Genomic DNA, 16634 nt, shown 5'->3' on the forward strand with positions numbered 1-16634 from the left:
GAGAGAGAGAGAGAGAGAGAGAGAGATATTGAGTGAAAGAAAAGGAGGGGAGGAAAATGGGGGTGGAGAAAGAAGAGAGGAGAGAACAGAAAGGGGCACAATGTTTGTTTTTTTTTTTTTTTTTTCTCTCTCTCTTTTTTGATACCAGGGATTGAACCCAGGGGCACTTTACCACTAAGCCACATCCCCAGCCCTTTTTATTTTTTATTTTGCGACAGGGTCTCACTTAAGTTGCTTAGAGCCTCACTAAGTTGCTGAGGCTGGCCTTGAACTTGCGATCTTCCTGCTTCAGCCTTTCACATCCTCAGATTCTTTTCTGGGATGTACTTTAAAAACCTGTAAGAGCCGAGTTCAAATCCCTCTCTTCTAGGGGATCTCCTACTCCAATCTAGTGGCAATTTCAATTCAGAATCCTCAGCAATACCCAGGCCATTCATAAAGCCAACTCCAAACTCTACCTCAATCCCTGGCCAACTGGTATGGCTCTAGGGCCACCCACTGTACTCAGGGTCCCATCCAGCTCTTACTTAAAGTTAATCAAGTCTCTTTGCTCCTTGCTTTAACTTTTATCCATTACCAGAATTTGGAACAAGGAGCTTGGGACCAACCCAAACAGTAAGACTCTTATCTCCTTTCTTCCCATCTTCTTGATTCCATATTCTGGCCTTTTTCCTAACTTTACTCTACAAAATACCCAGGGGCCATGAGGACTGACTGAACAACCCTGTGGAGTCAGGATCATAGGTGGGGTATTCAGTGGGTGGCACTGGGAACTGCTAACAAATCTTGTATGACATGCACACAATTGTCAAGAAGTTCCACCAAGCCCAGGGCAGTGTGTCTTCACCTTTCATACCTCTTTAACTATGATGGTCCTCTAGTAAGACCCAGCTTGAATTCTGCTCTCTCCAGGAGGCCCACTCTGGCTGCTTCTGGATTCTGAAGTACAGCACACAGCCTCACTTTTGATTTTTGCATCACTTGGCCATTTTAATTATTATATAGCCTTGAGTCATCTTCCCATAAAATGGTAAGTTTAAGGTCAGGACCTCAAAGCCTTATTAGGAGCACACAGGGAACTCAAAAGTCCTCCTGCTGTATTATTCACGACAAGAAAAACAGACCCCTTTCTACTCCAAAGACCTTGATGGGAAATCTGGAGCTGCCCCACCAAGTCTTCAAGTCCCCCCACCCATTTTTCATTACTCTCTGCTGTTTTTTTATTGTTGTTTTTAAACTGGGGTACTCTCCCACTCTGCTACTTCCCAAACTCCCCCTCCTCTGCTCTTTTCTTTTTTTAGACAGGTTCTCCTTAGGCTGGTCTGGAACTTTCAGTCCTCCTGCTTCAGCCCATCACAGGCATAGGCCACTGTGCCCAGCAAGAACCCTTTTTTAAATGAATGTATTTATCAATTTTATGGTTGATTATATATTCATCTGGCTTAAGACTTAAAAATGAAATCTGGACTGGGGTTGTAGTTCAGTGGTAGAGTGCTTGCCTAGCATGTGTGAGGTACTAGGTTCTATTCTCAGCACTGCATAAAAATAAAATAAAGGTACACTGACAACTAAAAAAATATTTTTAAAAAGATGAAATCTGGACCATTGTGTGGCTGGACTCGGCCGCCGCTGCGGTGTGAGGCGCGTGTTCGGGCCCTCGCCGTCCCCGCACCCGCACCGCGGCTACTGCCTTGCTGTCCGCCGTCCGACAGCCAGCCTTCGGGACCTCGCCCACCACGGACATGCCTCGCGTCTACATAGGACGCCTGAGCTACAACGTCCGGGAGAAGGACATCCAGCGCTTTTTCAGCGGCTATGGCCGCCTCCTCGAAGTAGACCTCAAAAATGGGTACGGCTTCGTGGAGTTCGAGGACTCCCGCGACGCCGACGACGCCGTTTACGAGCTGAACGGCAAGGAGCTCTGCGGTGAGCGCGTGATCGTGGAGCACGCCCGGGGCCCGCGTCGCGATCGCGACGGCTACAGCTACGGAAGCCGCAGTGGTGGAGGTGGATACAGCAGTCGGAGAACCTCTGGCAGAGACAAATATGGACCTCCTGTTCGTACAGAGTACAGGCTTATTGTAGAAAATCTTTCTAGTCGTTGCAGTTGGCAAGATTTAAAGGATTTCATGCGGCAAGCAGGTGAAGTAACATATGCAGATGCTCACAAAGAACGTACAAATGAAGGTGTAATTGAATTTCGCTCCTACTCTGACATGAAGCGTGCTTTGGATAAACTAGATGGTACAGAGATAAATGGCAGGAATATTAGACTTATTGAAGATAAGCCACGAGCAAGCCATAGGAGGTCTTATTCTGGAAGCAGATCTAGGTCACGTTCAAGAAGGAGGTCACGAAGTAGGAGTCGCAGGAGCAGCCGCAGTAGATCTCGAAGTGTCTCAAAAAGTCGCTCCCGATCCAGGTCACGGAGCAAAGGTCGATCACGTTCTCGATCAAAAGGCAGGAAATCTAGATCAAAAAGCAAATCTAAGCCCAAGTCTGATCGGGGTTCCCATTCACATTCTCGAAGCAGATCTAAGGATGAGTATGAAAAGTCCCGAAGCAGGTCTCGATCTCGGTCCCCCAAAGAAAATGGAAAAGGTGATATAAAGTCAAAATCCAGATCAAGGAGCCAGTCTCGTTCCAATTCACCCCTTCCTGTTCCACCCTCAAAGGCTCGTTCTGTGTCCCCTCCACCAAAAAGAGCTACTTCAAGATCCCGTTCTAGATCTCGCTCAAGGTCAAGGTCCAGATCAAGTTCCAGAGATTAACCCAGAACTCTACATTCTTTGCACACTATTATGGAACACTTTCCTACTTGCTTAGGCAGTTACTCTTCCATGTTTATACTTGGCCTCTTCTGCAAGAGGAATCTCCTGAGAGCAGGAGCACACAAAAATTTGATTTGTGGCCAAATTTGATGAAAAAGATGAGGTTCTAAAATGGTGGCATGAAGTCAAAGACCCTCTCCCTTCTTTGTAGAATTAAGATAACTTTGATTTTATAGCTTTTGAGCTAAAATAACTTTTGTAAAGATTAAGCTCATTTAGATTTTTTTTTTTAAGTATTTTCAGCAGGATCTGCTGCAGGGTTTTTTTTTTGTTGTTTCATTTGTTTGCTTATTTTTAAATTAACCGTTTCAAGCTTTGGATACTTAAGGCTTTAGAGGGAGAATCCAATTTTCAATTATGTTGGCTTTTTATAAAGCTTGAGTTATGTAAGATTTAAATAAAAGTTTGCTACCAAGATGATTGCCTTATTGAATAGGTCACTATCAAATTCCTTTAATGTTGATATCTGCTATTTGTGGAAACAGTGTAAATTCTACTAAAGTGTAAAACAAGGCAAGCCTCAGACCAGCAATAAATTATTCAGTTTGGATAACAAAAAAAAAAAAAAAAAAAAAAAAAAAAAAAAAAAGATGAAATCTGCTTCCCACCACTGTTCTTCCACCATCCAGTTCTCCTGCCAAGGAACAAACAGTAGACTGGACTTGTTTCTCATTTTTCAATGGCTATTTGCTGCATATACAAACCAATAGGATTGCCCCCCTCCCCCACCATTTTTTATACACAAGCAGCATGCAGTACCCATTGTTCTGCACCTTTCCTTTCCTGTTTAACAATATACTTGGAAGTCTCAAATCAGCACATCAAGAGCCTCTTCAATACTTTCTTTTGTAGCTGTGTGGTGTTCCAGAGAATGAATGAACTCTAATCTGTTTTAATTAGTGAGGGTGTTTCCAGTCTTTTAAAAGTACCAGAGACAATGCTGCAATAAATAGCCTATTCAGAAATAATATCATATATATGACTACATCTGTGGGATAAATCCCAGTGGTGAAATTGCTGGATCAAAGGGTAAGGTGCATATGTAATTTTGATACCTACTTGTAGATTGTTCTTTAAGAAAAATTGAAGAGGTTGCTTCAATCTACATTGCTACCAGAAATGTATGAGGGTGCTCATTCCTTACATCTGATAGGTAAAAACTTTCATTTCAATGTGATTTGATTTGTCCTACGCTCTTTGTGAATGTGGTTGAATAGTTTTTTGTTTGTTTGTTTTTAATGTATTTGTTGGTTGGTTGTTTTTAATGTGAACTCTTTATCCTCGGCTTACTTTTCTTTTGTGATCTTGGTATTTTTCTAATCAATGCATTGGAGTGATTTTGCTTTGTTAATCATTTTTGCAATACTGAGGATTTAACCCAGTGGTACTCTACCATCTAAGCTACATTCCCAGCCCTCTTTTATTTGTGTTTTGAGACAAGTTCTCCCTAAATTTCCCACGCTAAACTTAAACCGAAGACTCTCCAGCCTCTCCTTCCAAGTAGTGGAGTTCTTTTAAGTATTAGGGGAATTAGCCCTTTGTTATTAGAGTTACAGATAACTTTCCCAGTTGTTGGCCATTTGATTATTGCTCTATGCAAATGTTCAGGTTTTTGTTTTGGTTTGAGACAGTTCTCAGTAAGTTGCTAAGCCTGACCTCAAACTCACAATCCTTTTGCCTCAGCCTCTAGAGTAGCTGAGTGCATTTGAATATATTTGCCCAGTTGTATATATTTCTGTAGTGAATTTTATCAGTCTTTGCTTTTATGGCTCTGAGGCTGCTTGGAAAGCAGAAGGATGTGCCTCCCCCTCAAGACACACACACCTTTTCTTGTCAATACAATAAGCTTGGAATGACTTGCTGAGTTCTTCAAGGAACAAGACAACTACTGCTCTCCAAGAGATAACCAATTTTAGGGTTCAAAAGCTACACTAACAATTACAATTTTATTATAATAAATATCAAAGGCACAAGAAGAACCTGGTCAAGGATCACCTAACCTGAGTTGGCCAGTGAAGGCATCCAAAGGTGGCAGGCACCCAGGTTCCTCTAGAGGCACATGTAGGAGTCAGCCAGGTGAGGAATGTCTTTCCAATAAAAGCAGCAGCACGTTCAAAGGCAAGAGGAAAGAATCAACATGGCCCGTTCAAGGTTGTCCAGTGTGACAAGAGGACAGGGAACCCTGGAGTGTTGGCATGCGGTCAGGGGTGGGGCTAGAAGGGTAGGTAGGGGCCAGATCATGGAAAGCCAGGTATATTTTGCCAAGAGTCAGGTCTTAACTGGAGGCAGCAGGGAAGTAGCTGTGGGACCTGACCAGCATGTTGAAAAAGCTCTAGACACAGCCTGTGTGGAGGCTGGCCCTGGCCTGCAGCAACCACAACAGCCTTGAAAGGATCCAGGCTGCCAAACAGGAGTACAAACTTCAGACCCAAATGTTTTATTCTGTCAAACTTCCAGAATTCCAGAAAAATCATCAGGGAAGTTAGCATCTTTTCCAGGAACATTTCTACTCAAGATGATAACTCTGAGTGTGGATCCTTAGAGGGAAAACTGGGATTGTCACTCACTTCAGCACCCTTCTAGCAGATGGGGCCAGGTCAATGTATTGCCCTCTCAGCTGTAGTCTGTTTCAGGAAACAACTGGGCTCTTCAGTCCCAGCCCATGGCCACTCACCTAGACCTCCATTTAAAAGGGCAGACGGACTGTGCAGTAGCACATGCCTGTAATCCCAGCAACTCAGGAGGCTGAGAGCAGGAGGATCACAAGTTCCAGACCAATTTTGGCAACTCAGAGACGCTATCTCAAAATAAAATTAAAAGGATTTGGGTGTGGCTCAGTGGTACAGTACTTACCAGTACAGATCCTTGCATATGATAAGCAGTGAGAAAATGGCAGCAGTTTATAAACCCCATTTATAGTGGGGTTGCTGAGGGGGAGGAAAAGTAACATGAACATGACAAGGGAAGTTAAAACAATATAAATGAAACTTTGGGACTGTCTCTGGATTCCAATTAACCAGGTTCTCACCATGCCCCAACTCTCCATCTACCCACCTTTTTTTCCAACCCCCCTTGCTTTTTTTAAAAAAATATTTTTTACTTGTAGTTGGACACAATATCTTTATTTTGCTTATTTTTATGTGGTGCTGAGGATCGAACCCAGGGCCTTACATGTGCTAGGTAAGCGCTCTACCGCTGAGCCACAATCCCAGCCCTCCAACCCCTTTTATAAAAATGCTTTTTAGTTGTAGATGGACACAATACCTTTATTTTATTTATTTTTCTGTGGTGCTGAGAATTGAACTCAGTGCCTCACGTGTGCTAGGCAAGCACACTACCACTGAGCCACAACACGTCTTCAACCCTTTTATGAGAAAGGGCCACACTAAGTTGCCTTAAACTTGCAATCCTTCTGCCTCAAGATGCTAGCATTACAGGTGTATAGTACTGAATCCAGTTTATAGGCTTTTGTTTTGTTTTGGTGGTGGTACTTGGGGACTGAACCCAGGGCCTCACACATGCTAGGCAAGTGCACCGTTACTGAGCTACATCCATAGCCTATGACCTATAAGGGTTTTTTGGTTTTGTTTTTGGTACTAGGGATTAAACCCAGGGGAGCTTTACCACTGAACTACATCCACAGTTCTTTTTTGAGATGTGGCCTCACTGAGTTGCTGAGGCTAGCCTTGAATCCTCTTGGCCTACCAAGTCACTATGATTATAGGCATGTGCCACTCTGCCTGGGAATAAGTTAATTGGCTTTTTTGTTTTGTTTTGTTACCAGAGACTGAACACCAGTGTGCTTAACTATTGAGCCACATTCCTAGATTCTTTTTTTTTTTTTTTTTTAGGGTCTCGTTAAGCTACTGAGCTTGGCTTTGAATGTGCCATCCTCCTGCCTCAACATCCTGAGCCTCTGCATGCCTGGCCCTTTGTTTTTTGACACAGAGTCTCATTAAATTACTTAGGCCCTTGCTAAGCTGCTGAGGCTATCTTTGAACTTTAAATCCTCCTTCCTCAGCCTTGCAAGCCACCACTTGGTGATAGGTTGGTTCTTGATGCTACCATTTCAGTTAGGTTTTTTTCGTGCCCTAGGGTAATTGTATCCCAAAGGGTCACTTGATTAATTCAACTGCAGTGAGAGAAAGACCCTTGGAGACTGCTGGAGGCCTTGGTTCCTCAAAGCATCTATGCCTGCAGTACTCTCAGAATATGCATGATGTGCTTCCTACCCCTGAACTGGAAGCCAGGAGAGCAAGGAGCTAGCCCCTACCTCAGTTACAAATAGGCAGTCAAGCCCTCACCACTGTAGCCACACTAAAGAGCCCCTAATCAATAGCAGGGCAGCAGGGGGTTTTTAGGTTAGAGTATAGGGTCTCTTTGGAGACTAGTCTGCATTGGTAAACACCCAGGCCCCTGTTGCAGGTGCAACCAAGAGGAAAGGATGAGGACAACCGAGAAACCAGGAAATAAGCAAGGGACCTAGGACCCAATGCAGCTTCCAACCCTGCTGACTACTTGCCCCTCATTTGCCTAAGGAGTCATGTCACCTTAGGATCTGGGATTTAATTTTTCCAAAAATGAGATGGACTATTTCAGTAAATGTTAGGAAAGCTCTTGGCATATATACATGTCTAGCTTTAACTTCCATTTTCTTGACAGTTACTGCATTCCAGACCCCATTTACCTACAGTTTTGGCTTTTCATGGTCTCAGTTACCTGTGGTCAACCCCAGTCTGAAAATATTAAGTGAAAAGTCACACTGCCTGTTCTTTGTTAGTATAAATTTATCAGTACACGCTATCTTGGTTTCAGATTATTGTTTTATCACAATACTTGTGTTCAAGTAACCTGCTGGGAGCCATTAGCCAAGTAGGTATGACAATTTCCTTGCCAGCGTACCCCATGTTGCAGTGACATTGAATGTAGGTGACCTTGCTCAAGGACCAAGGCGGATTAGGGTGTTCCTGGTTTAAGATAATCGTGTTTAGGGCGTTCCCAGTTTAGGTTCCAGGTTTAAGGTTTAAGATTATTCCTGCTGGGAATAGGGCGTATCCTGCTGCCTGAGTTCCCCTTGAGTTCTCACGGGATTTAGACAATATTTTTTGGAGATAGAAGCCCAGTGGAGGTGGATTTGGGCAGAGAACGTGGATTTCCCCAGAACGTGATTGTAGACGGCTGGTGTGAGTTCGGGAATAAAGAGTTGCTGTTTGAATCTACAAGCTGTGTGGTGGCTCGTGATTGTGTGCCCAGCCAGACTGCGGCATTTGTGCCCAGCCAGACTGTGGCATTTGGCGTCCCGTGCAGGGAACTTCTGAAGCTTAGAGGTAAATGAAATTGTTCGCCCCTGAGGAAGAGCGAAAGAATGGGTGACCAATTCAAAAAACAATGTGTTATTGTTTTGATTTATCTTGTTTTTGTTTCAAGCTGCCTATCCCTAGAAATTTCTCAGGCAAACTGGAAAAAATGGTTGACTAAAGGTTTGAAGTTTGTCGGCCCTGAGGAAGAGAAAATTGATACGATTTTTTATTCCATTTTTGTTTCATTCAGTTTCGGTTTTGTTTTGAGTTATCTTATTGGGTTGCGTTATCTTTATAGTAGATTAGAAATTAGTAAAAAACAAACCGAAAAGATGTTAAGTAAATTGTTAGAGGTTCAGACCATGGAGAAAGACATTTTAGATCAAGCAAAAGAGAAGGTCTCTCGAGCTAGTCAGATAGAGGAAGAAAATTTAAAGGAAAAGGGGTTGTTAGGAAAAAGGCCACAACAGGAGGCTGTTAGTAACTCCGTTTTATCACAAGAGGGCGTAATTCAACCAACAGCCCCACCGATGGAGACAGCTGAGTGGCCCTCAAACCCCGTAGTTGATAAATGGGATCCTGAGACAGGACCTCAAAGATTAGCATGCCCTGTACTTGAACAGGCAGGAGGGCAGCGAATTCACCGTGCTTTAGATTTTAAAACAGTGAAGCAGTTAAAGGAGGCTGTAACAACCTGTGGTCCCCAAGCTCCCTTCACGGTAAGCATGGTCGAGTCCATTACTAACTTGGACATGACACCAGCAGATTGGGCTAGCATGTGTAAATATGTACTAAATGGAGGACAATATTTGTTATGGAAGGTTGCCAATGAGGAATTTTGCGCAGAGACAGCTAGGCGAAATGCAGCAGCCGGTTACCCTCAAAGAAATCTAGACATGTTGTTAGGAAAAGGACCTTATGAGGGTCAACGGCAACAAATTGAATATGATCCTGCTATATATGCACAAATTGCTGCAGACGCAGTTAGGGCATGGAAGACTTTACAAGGACATGGAGATTTACAAGGTCAGCTATCTAAGGTAATACAGAGAGCTAATGAACCTTACGCTGACTTTGTAGATAGGCTAATTCAAACAGCTGCCAAAATTTTGGGGGATACAGAACAAGCAATGCCATTAATAAAACAACTGGCTTATGACCAAGCAAATCGTTGCTGCAGAGAGGTTATTAGACCACGGAGACATGAAGATTTAAACACATATATTAAATTATGTAGAGATATTAATGAACAAGGGCAAGTCTTGGCAGCTGCAGTACAACAGGCTTTAGATGCCAGGCCAAAAACATGCTATGATTGTGAACAAACAGGACATTTTAAAAGGAATTGCCCCATAGGAGGAGGGTTTAACAAAAGTAGGTATCAAAGGATTAGAATACCGGGTATTTGCCCACGATGCCGTAAAGGGAGACATTGGGCTAATGAATGCCGTTCTCAAACCACCATAGAAGGTACTCCCTTATCAAAAAACGGACAAAGACCAGGTATTTATCCAAGATATCGTGGAGAAAGGCATCAGGCTCCATTGCCAAAAAACGGACAGGGGGGCCCAATGCCCCGGGGCCCACAACCACAAATCTACGGGGCAGTGGAGGAACCCAGCAACACCATCAGGCTAGTGCCCAGGACACATTGTCCATTAAATCCCTCATCAGACAAACCCGAGGGAGCGCAGGGTTGGACATCTGCGCCTCTGCCAGAGCAGTATTAACTCCAGAGATGGGAGTTCAAATCATTCCCACAGGAGTAAAAGGACCTCTTCCCCAAGGAACAGTAGGCTTATTACTGGGACGTAGTTCATCTACATTAAAAGGACTTATGGTAAGTCCTGGGGTAATTGATCCCGATTATGTAGGTGAAATAAAAATTATAGCTAGTTCTCCAAGAGGTATATCAGTAATTTCACCTGGAGATAGAATAGCACAGTTGTTAATAATACCCAGCCTACATAATAAATTTCCTAGTCATAGTGTAGAAAGAGGTTCCAGGGGATTAGGCTCCACAGGTGTAGATTGGGCTATGTTGTCTTTAAATTTAGATTCTCGCCCAATGCTAAAACTAAATATTCAAGGTCATGAGTTTAATGGGCTACTGGACACAGGAGCTGACCTTAGCATCATATCTCGTCAAGAATGGCCAAAACATTGGCCATTACAACAAGCCACTCAAACGCTTCGAGGCCTAGGAGTGGCGACTAATCCCCATAGAAGTTCTATGATATTAGATTGGAAGGATCCTGAAGGATTTGAAGGAACTATACAGCCATATGTATTGGATCATCTTCCTATAAATTTATGGGGACGAAATGTCCTAGATCAATTAGGTTTGACGTTAACAAATAACATCAATCCTAATGCGCCCACTACTAGGGCTAGACAGGGCTTTAGGAAAGAAAAAAGATTAGGAAAACAAGGGCAAGGTATAGCAGCACCAGTACAAATAGATCAAGGAACAGACAGACATGGGTTGGATTTTCAGAAAGGGCCACTGAAACAATCAAAATTACTTGGAAATCAGAAAGACCAGTGTGGGTTCCTCAGTGGCCCCTGACTAAAGAAAAGACACAAGTAGCCCATGATCTGGTCAAACAACAATTAGCGGAAGGACATATACAACCTTCCATATCTCCCCATAATACTCCCATTTTTGTCATCAAAAAGAAATCTGGTAAATGGAGATTATTGCAAGATTTAAGAGCCATTAATAATGAGATGGTTATTATGGGACCTGCTCAATCAGGGATTCCTCAATTGTCTGCTTTGCCAAAAACCTGGCATGTTTTAGCTATAGATATTAAAGATTGTTTTTTTTTCAATTCCAATTCATCCCGAGGATAGTCCACGTTTTGCATTTACTATCCCTGCATTAAATCATGAAGGTCCTGATCAGAGATATGAATGGAAAGTACTCCCTCAAGGCATGGCTAACAGTCCAACTATGTGTCAAACATATGTTAACAAAGCAATCCAGCCACTTAGAAATCAAAATCCTGAACTACAAATATTTCACTATATGGATGATGTATTATTGGCACATAAACATAAAAACATATTGCTGGAATGTTATGCCACACTTACAAACTTATTAAAAAATTATAATCTAGAGATAGCAATAGATAAAGTACAATTAAATTTTCCAATTAATTATTTAGGAGTTCTATTATCCTCAACCATGGTCCGTCCACCAAAAATTCAAATACAAGTAGATCAACTCAAATCACTTAACGACTTTCAAAAGTTATTGGGAGACATAAATTGGATAAGGCCTTATCTAGGTATACCAACAGGAGAGTTGGGACCTTTATTTGATATTCTAAAAGGTCCATCAGATCCAAATTCACCCCGCATGTTAACTCCTAAAGCAAGAAAGGCATTAAAAATTATTGAAACATATATGGAAAATATGCATTTGGATAGAATTGATATAAGTTTGCCTTTATTATTTATTGTACTACCAACAAAAAATATTCCTACAGGAGTATTTTGGCAAGAAGGTCCATTATTGTGGATACATTTATCTTATTCTCCTAACACTATTCTTACTAGGTATCCTGAGGCTGTAGGACAATTAATACTCAAAGGAATAAAAGCAGCGAAGGGAGTGTTTGGAATTTCTCCCAATAAAATTATTACTCCATATACTATGGATCAAATTGATGAGTTAGCTAATGAGTTAAATACTTGGGCAATAATCATGTGTAAATCTAATGTTTCATTTGATAATCATTTACCATCTAATCCTTTGTTGTCTTTTTGGTCTAAGCATCCTGTAGTTTTTCCTAAAATGACAAGAAAAACACCTATCATGAATGCTCCAAATATATTTACTGATGGGTCAAATAATGGTACAGCAGCAGTAGTTACCCCTGATCAAACTTTTACATTTTTAGTACCCAAACAATCAGCTCAAAAGGTAGAGCTTAATGCAGTTTTACAAGCTTTTGTGATGTTTAAAGATTCTGTATTTAATTTATTTTCTGATAGTCAGTATGTAGTTAATGCTATAGTATCTCTTGAAGATGCTGGTAGGATTTCCCCTTCTTCTACTGTTTTCTCTTTGTTTTCCACTATACAAAGTCTAATCTGGGACAGAAAAGATCCATTCTTTATAGGACATATTAGGGCACATACAGGATTGCCTGGAGCCCTTAGTTTAGGCAATGATTTAGCAGATAAAACTACACATGACATACATATTTTCTCTACATTTGAAGAAGCTACAAATTTTCATAAAAGGTTTCATGTTAATGCTAATACTTTACAAAAGCGTTTTAAAATAACTAAGGAACAAGCCAGACATATAATAAAACAATGTCAAAATTGTGTGACATTTTTACCACAAGTTAATCTTGGGGTCAATCCTAGAGGACTGATACCTAACCATATTTGGCAGATGGACGTCACACACTTGCCAGAATTTGGAAAATTAAAATATTTACATGTTACAGTTGATACTTCTTCCGGATTTTTGATGGGCTCCCTTCATGCCGGAGAAAAAACTAAAGATGTTATAGCTCATTGCTTACAAAATTTTGCCACTGTGGGCGTTCCTAAACAGTTAAAAACCGATAATGGTCCTGGCTATACCTCTACCTCTTTTAAACAATTTTGCTCATCATTTGGTATTACTCATATAACAGGAATCCCATACAATCCACAGGGACAAGGCATAGTTGAAAGAGCTCATCAAACTATTAAAACATACTTATTAAAGCAAAAAGAGGGAATTGGAAGGGGGTATATATCCCCCAAAGATAAACTTAAAATAACACTTTTTACTCTAAACTTTTTAAATTTGGATTCATCAGGACTTAGTGCTGCGGAAAGGCATATGTATCCAAAAAATGTACATAAGCCTAAAGTACTTTGGAAAGATATTCTAACAGGACAATGGAAAGGTCCTGACCCAGTGATTGTCTGGAGTCGGGGGTCTGTTTGTGTTTTTCCACAGGGAGAACAGCAGCCGATTTGGATTCCAGAGAGATTAACTAAAACAATTTCTACAGATCGAAAAGAAGATGATTTGACTCAAATCCATAACAGCTGATATCCAGAACTCCAGCTTGGCCATTCTTACATCTGCGACAGTGATTAACCAGGATGCTTTTTTCAATAGCTATTTTATTATTGCATTTTTCCACATCATAAGGTTCTATTTTTATTTTTTGAGCTCATACAAACCTAGGTTAATGTTTTTCTGATCAGTTTTATTTTTTGACTGTGGGGTTTTTAAACATTGCAATGGAGATTTCACCCAGGTAAAGCTACAAGGCCTTTACTATTTTCTTATGTGTTGTACGTTTGTGTACACTCTTGTGTTTTGTGTTGTATGTCTGTATGTGCGTATGTCCATATTTCTTATGTGAGGAGCGCTCATGAAAAAATGGATCCGAATTATTATTTTTTTTTTATTCACATGATTTAAATGGTTTAATTTAAATTAGGTAAACAGCTGTTAAGGATTGTTTTTAAAGTAGGTTAACAGATCTGTTTGTTTACTTTCACCTTTCCTTTTCATTATATTTAATAATTCTTTTCAGGATAATGTCTCTTTAGCATCATTGCCAGAATTCCTATCTTCATCCCAGTGCCGGTGAAGACAAAGATACAACCAGACTACAGCTTCTATGATAGCTATCACAGTAAACTGTATAAACTGATGCATCAATGAATATAACTCAACAAGTAATGCTCAATCAAGGAGTTAACTTACTTTGGGAGGAAACGGATTTTGGGAGGAAATGTACATATTGATAGATTCCTCCGCTTTGAACTGCTTGCAGAACTTGCCTGGACTATGTAACTATCGTTTGGTGCAGCGAATTGTGGTAATGCTGGCATATCTTTGCTGATGGTGTCACTAGTGATGCAATTTTTATTTCCTTGCCAGCGCACCCCATGTTAATTGTGGTAGTGCTGACATATCTTTGCTGATGGTGTCACCAGTGATGCAATTTTTCCCAAGGAGCCATCAATTGGCTTGGTGTCGTGGCATTTCTGTATCCTCCTCCCTTCTGCTAGTGATGGTCTAAAATTTGGGGGCCAATGGCTTATGCTGGACCGGTAGTCAGTGACGGGTATGATCCAATTGCAGTGGTATCAACCTAAGACAGGAGGCTGACGCCTAAAGGTCAGTTTTCCGATGACGGGTAAGAACCATATGTTGAATTGGACAACCTACCAGGCACGGTCCTTAAGCCACATTAACCTCACTCCCCCACTGGCACCAAGGCCAAATTTGGGGGCCAACAGAGGTGAGGCAAAGAACCTCACCCCCCCACTGGTGCATAGACCTATCCACAAGTATGGCTGTATGCTGGACCGGTAGTCAGTGACGGGTATGATCCAATTGCAGTGGTATCAACCTAAGACAGGAGGCTGACGCCTAAAGGTCAGTTTTCCGATGACGGGTAAGAACCATATGTTGAATTGGACAACCTACCAGGCACGGTCCTTAAGCCACATTGCTTGTTGTTTAATTAATCAGAAGGGGGGAGATGCTGGGAGCCATTAGCCAAGTAGGTATGACAATTTCCTTGCCAGCGTACCCCATGTTGCAGTGACATTGAATGTAGGTGACCTTGCTCAAGGACCAAGGCGGATTAGGGTGTTCCCGGTTTAAGATAATCGTGTTTAGGGCGTTCCCAGTTTAGGTTCCAGGTTTAAGGTTTAAGATTATTCCTGCTGGGAATAGGGCGTATCCTGCTGCCTGAGTTCCCCTTGAGTTCTCACAGGATTTAGACAATATTTTTTGGAGATAGAAGCCCAGTGGAGGTGGATTTGGGCAGAGAACGTGGATTTCCCCAGAACGTGATTGTAGACGGCTGGTGTGAGTTCGGGAATAAAGAGTTGCTGTTTGAATCTACAAGCTGTGTGGTGGCTCGTGATTGTGTGCCCAGCCAGACTGCGGCATTTGTGCCCAGCCAGACTGTGGCAGTAACCCAAATCGCAGAATGGTGAAGCTAGCAATTCAGAATGAGAAGCTGTTAGGTGCTTCCTTTACGTGAAGAAGTGAAAGTTCTTGACTTCATAAGGAAAGAAAAAAGAAATTGAATGCTGACGTTGCTAAGAAAGAGAATCCACATTCACACAACATTTATTACAGCATATTTTAATTTATTATTAGCTATTGTTGTTAATCTCTTACAGTGCCTAATTTCCAAGTTAAACTTTGTCATAGGTATGTTATGTGTGGGGAAATGCATAGTATTAATAGGGTTCAGTACTACATGTGGTTTCAGGCATCTACTGGGAGTCTTGGAATGTGTCTCCAGAGGATAAAGGGGACACCTGTATTTTGCACACATCATCTCACTTAATCTCAACAGTTTCACAAGGGAAGGATGATAATACAGATGCAGAAAGTGAGGATCAGAAAGGGAAAGTCCCAAGCCAAGGTCTACCGGTGATAAGTGGCAGAGCTGAGATTTGAATAGGGTCTGTCTGGCTTCAGGGCTTTTTGTCCATATGTACTCATATTATATGGGGACAGGAGAGTGCTAGTCAGTCATCACCCTACGTTTTCCCTGGCCTGATCCATCAATGCCTTCAAATCTCTGAGACCATAGATGGGTTGTAAAGAAAGGACAGAATCTCCTAAAAGATCACATTTTTTTTTAATTTCCCAGAATCCCCAAATTCATAGCATGGTCTGTGGAAAATCTGAGAGTCCTGCCACCTCACAAATTTCCTGACTGTGTGACACTTGGGCACCTCATCAGAAAATGGAAGCTCCCGAGGCCTGGCCAGGGGCCTGCCATGCCAGGGACCTGCAGCTAGTATTTCAAAAAGCAATTCCTGGGCAAGAGAAAAAATAGAAGTCTCCCAGTCACTTAGTCCTCCCAGGTGTTCAGGGACATATAGCAGTTTTCTCTCCTAGCTTGTTGTACCCCTCCCAGGAAGAGATGGGGAGGGGTTATAGAAAGCAGGCACCCCCTGGTTGAAAGAAGTTGCGCCTTTGGTCCTGTATAACCTGGAGCAGGTCAGAGGCCTCTTGAGCAAATGCAGGAATCTTCACTGTGGGGAGCCACTCTGAATGACCCACCTTCCAGTCCTGAAGCAAGAGGCTCTAATCAATCACTACATTTTGTAGTGACTTGGGCGTTGTCTCAGCCCAAGAAGTAGGTGTGTCTTCAGATGTAGGTGTCAACCCTGAGGTTGAGTTACACTCATCTGTTGCTTGTAACCCTGCCCCTTCTGGCCTTTTCCAGATAGAACTTACTAAAGAACAAGAGTCCCCCCAATAAAAGCCCACTTCTGAACATGCTCCCGCTCAAGCACGCACACACTCTCTCTTTCTCTCACCAGCCTCTCTCGCCTGACTTTCTCTTGCTTTCCCTTTTGGGGAGCCTGAGGCAGACAGCGGAGCCATCCAGAAGTTTGTTTAAAGGTAAAGTGTGTCTGTGTTTTATTTGGTGTCCCTGGAAAATCATGAGCGACCTTAAGTTCAGCTGCCCGCGCAGGTTGGGGGCAGCACTTCACCATA

The 16634-nt window shown here is 42.1% G+C and overlaps 1 protein-coding gene across 1 annotated transcript; it reads left to right on the top strand.

The window, feature by feature from the left end:
- The first annotated feature begins 1607 nt into the window (after positions 1-1607).
- Positions 1608-3246, top strand: LOC124081727 (serine/arginine-rich splicing factor 6). Its single transcript, XM_046428057.1, has one exon. The coding sequence runs from the start codon at positions 1743-1745 to the stop codon at positions 2769-2771; it is 1029 nt and encodes a 342-aa protein (XP_046284013.1). The 5' UTR covers positions 1608-1742; the 3' UTR covers positions 2772-3246.
- The last annotated feature ends 13388 nt before the right edge of the window (positions 3247-16634 follow it).

Source organism: Marmota monax, unplaced genomic scaffold (genome assembly GCF_021218885.2).
Source record: "Marmota monax isolate L192 unplaced genomic scaffold, Marmota_monax_Labrador192_F-V1.1 WCK01_AAM20220418_F8-fsc00111, whole genome shotgun sequence".
Lineage (NCBI taxonomy): Eukaryota > Metazoa > Chordata > Mammalia > Rodentia > Sciuridae > Marmota > Marmota monax.